Here is a 3,271-nt window from a genome sequence, read left to right as displayed (position 1 = left end):
CATTGGTGCTTATATATTGTTCTCAATAATGCATCTTTTTTTTTTTTTTTATATCAACATGCTGGCCGGAAATCACAATCAATCACATATATGAAGTAGAGATCAAATGAAAATCTTATATACACTTAATTATTAATGATATTATTTGGCTGCTGGCCCCATAATTGAAAACCCTAGCTAGTGCAAAATGTTAATTGCCACTTTCCACCTAACATAGCACTACCCAGCCCTCATTGTCTGCAGAGATAGATCAATAATTCGTACATTTCAAATAATATTTCGATTCATATTTCAACATTATTAATGTACACGCGCGTGTATAAATTAATACACCCACGCGCGCATATAGATTGATAATATTAAAATAAAAAATTGAAAATGATCATATTGAAATATACACGATCCAATCTCTCCCTAAGCTAATTGTAAAAAAAAAAAAGAAGAAACAACAACAAAAAGAAAAAGAAAATTAATCTACTATATGATACAGAATATATATCTATGTAATTAATTAATCCTAATTAAGTTTGATAATTACGAATCAAACCTTCTGGATGGAGAGGTTCAATCCTGACACAAACTTCCTCAACAACAACTAATGATTGGGTGGTAGTACGAGGTGTAGTAGTGGAGGCGACGATTTTATTGCAGGTTTCGATGAGGCAGTGGCGGCAAGTAGGGCAAGAAGAGTGGCAGTTGAGCCACTTATCAATGCAGCGCACGTGGAATCCATGGTGGCACTTGGGGAGCACCCTCACGCGCTCGCCAGCTGTGAATTCCGAGAGGCAGATGGCGCACTCGGTGTCTAGTCCCGGCAGCTTGAGGTCGGCGGAGAAGCTTATTGTGGGGAATGTCTTGAGGGCCTTCTTCTTGATCCCCGTGTTCGCCAGCTGGCACTGCTGAGCCTGTGGGCTGTCGGCCGATTCGGCGGACCCCACAAGGCTCGAGCACCGGAGGGCGCACCGTATGATTGAGTTGAGGCCGAGTGAGCAGATGAGGGCGCACAATAGCACCGATAGGACCATGACTACGTTAGCGTCGAATGTGTTGTTTTGCCGAGGTGGTTGTTGGGATGGGGGTGGGGTGGGTAGGGGTGGGGTGGTGTATAGTGGGTTGTGGAGAAGTAGTTTTCTTGATGAGTGGAAGTTGATTACTAAGAGTTCTTGCATTATGGAAGTTGAGAGTGAGGAAATTGAAGAAGAAGAAGAAGAAGCTGCCATATTGGTTTGTTTTGAATATTTTTTCTAAGGAGGTGGATGCATGTGACGGGCTTTTATAGAGGAAAAAGGTTTTGTGGGGGGTGGGGATTATATTTTTTTAATAATTTGTTCATTCTTTATTTGAAACTAATATTAATGTGTTAATAGTTAGTTGGCTCAACCTTTATTGGCAGACAATATATTTTCAAGATTGAAGATATCTCAAGGTTTCCATTATTCCATATTTTATTCTTATATTATAGAGGCATATATATATGTTAACATACATGAACAAAAAATACGAATTCTTCATTAATTTAATAAGTCATATCATAGGCAATTATTGTATCCCATTGTAGCTAGTAAGTTTTTATTAATCGTAGTTACTGGTTTTCTAATTCCTTTTTAGATAACTTGAATGTATGGCCAAATAGTTAAGTTCTAGATGCAAGATGTTTATCAACATACATCTTTGTCTTTGGCTATCATTTTAACTAGTAAAAAAAATATTAGATCCCATAAAAATAAGTACAGAATATTTATTAATAAAAAAGATGAAACTAGCCCTAAATTAATTGCATTGTAATATGCACTAGTTGAAATTGAACTTGTACGTTTGTTTGGACACTTATTATTTATGATGCTTCTTATTCATATCCACGTCTATTAAAAAACCTATTTTACGAAAAAAAATTCACACAAGGTTTAGAAGTGTATAAACGATTAAACTATTTCCTCAAACTTTAAAATGTTCCAATTTCATCCATTTAATGCTATTAAACCCAAATTTTTAACTATTTAATTTTGACTCCTAAAATAATTTCGACTCCAATTTTGACTATCACATCCGTTTACCGCTAGTCCCCAACATGGACTTTCTTTCTTTTTTTTTTTCGCCTCCTGCGACGTAGACTTTTTTTTCTGGTTTTTTTTTCATTTTTTTATTTGGGTAAATGACAAATAGGCCCATGACAAGGGCACTTATTTAAAAGAGGGACATCCAACTTTTTTGTCTTTCAAATAAATCCAACTCATACAAACTTATTTGGAAATAAGAAAAATCCTTTTATATATATCAAAATTACCCTCAATTCATTGAAACCCAATTCAACTCCAATCTCATTATTTACACCCCGATTTAGCCCAATTTCATCAATTAACCAATTTTAACCCTAATTTCAATTTTGACCCCAATTTTCACCACCGGAGACCGCCGGTCTCCAGCGTTGATTTTTAATTTTTTTGAAAACTTCTTTTTTTTCTGAAATTTTTTTCCGGCCGGTCAACTGCCATTGACCGGCGGGTCTCCGGCGTTGACTTTTTTTTTATATAATTTTGTTTTTTCTTAAAAAAAATATTTTAATTAATATTACTGTCCTGGCTGCTAAATTACTGTCTCCGGCAGTTATTTAACTGTCGGAGACAGTAATTTAACTGTTAATTGACTTTTTTTTTCTTCAAAAATATTTTAATTAATATTACTGTATTCGTTGCTAAATTACTGTCTCCAGCAGTTATTTAACTGTCGGAGATAGTAATTTAACTGTTAATTGACGTTTTTATTCTTAAAAAAAATATTTTTAATTAATGTTACTGTATTCGTTGCTAAATTAGTGTCTCCATCAGTTATTTAACTGTCGGAGACAGTAATTTAACTGTTAATTGACTTTTTATTCTTAAAACAAATATTTTAAATTAATATTACTGTATTCGTTGCTAAAACTGTCTCCAGCAGTTATTTAACTGTCGGAGACAGTAATTTAACTTTTTTGTTAAAAACAATTATTTTAATTAATATTACTGTCTTGGCTGCTAAATTACTGTCTCCAACAGTAATTTAATTGTCTTAGACGATAATATTAATAATATTAATAATATTACTGTTCGGGAAAATAATATTCATAATATTACTGTCTCAAAGAGTAATATTACTGTTTGAGACAGTAATTTAGTAGCCAAGAGAGTAATATTAATTAAAATATTTTTTTCCTAAGAAAAAAAAAATCAAAAAAAAAAAAAAAGTCAACGCGGGAGACCGGCGGTCAACGGTGGTTGACCGGCCGGAAAAAAAA

General features: G+C 33.8%; 1 protein-coding gene across 1 annotated transcript; it reads right to left on the bottom strand.

Annotated features, from left to right (window-relative positions):
- Window positions 1-265: 265 nt before the first annotated feature.
- Window positions 266-1,249, bottom strand: LOC105951145 (RING-H2 finger protein ATL78). Its single transcript, XM_012974534.2, has one exon. The coding sequence runs from the start codon at window positions 1,218-1,220 to the stop codon at window positions 522-524; it is 699 nt and encodes a 232-aa protein (XP_012829988.2). The 5' UTR covers window positions 1,221-1,249; the 3' UTR covers window positions 266-521.
- Between the last annotated feature and the right edge of the window lie 2,022 nt (window positions 1,250-3,271).

Source organism: Erythranthe guttata, chromosome 8 (assembly GCF_056151865.1).
Source record: "Erythranthe guttata isolate IM_541 chromosome 8, IM_541, whole genome shotgun sequence".
Lineage (NCBI taxonomy): Eukaryota > Viridiplantae > Streptophyta > Magnoliopsida > Lamiales > Phrymaceae > Erythranthe > Erythranthe guttata.
Note: the sequence above shows the minus strand (reverse complement) of the source record. Positions and strands in the feature narration are given on the sequence as shown.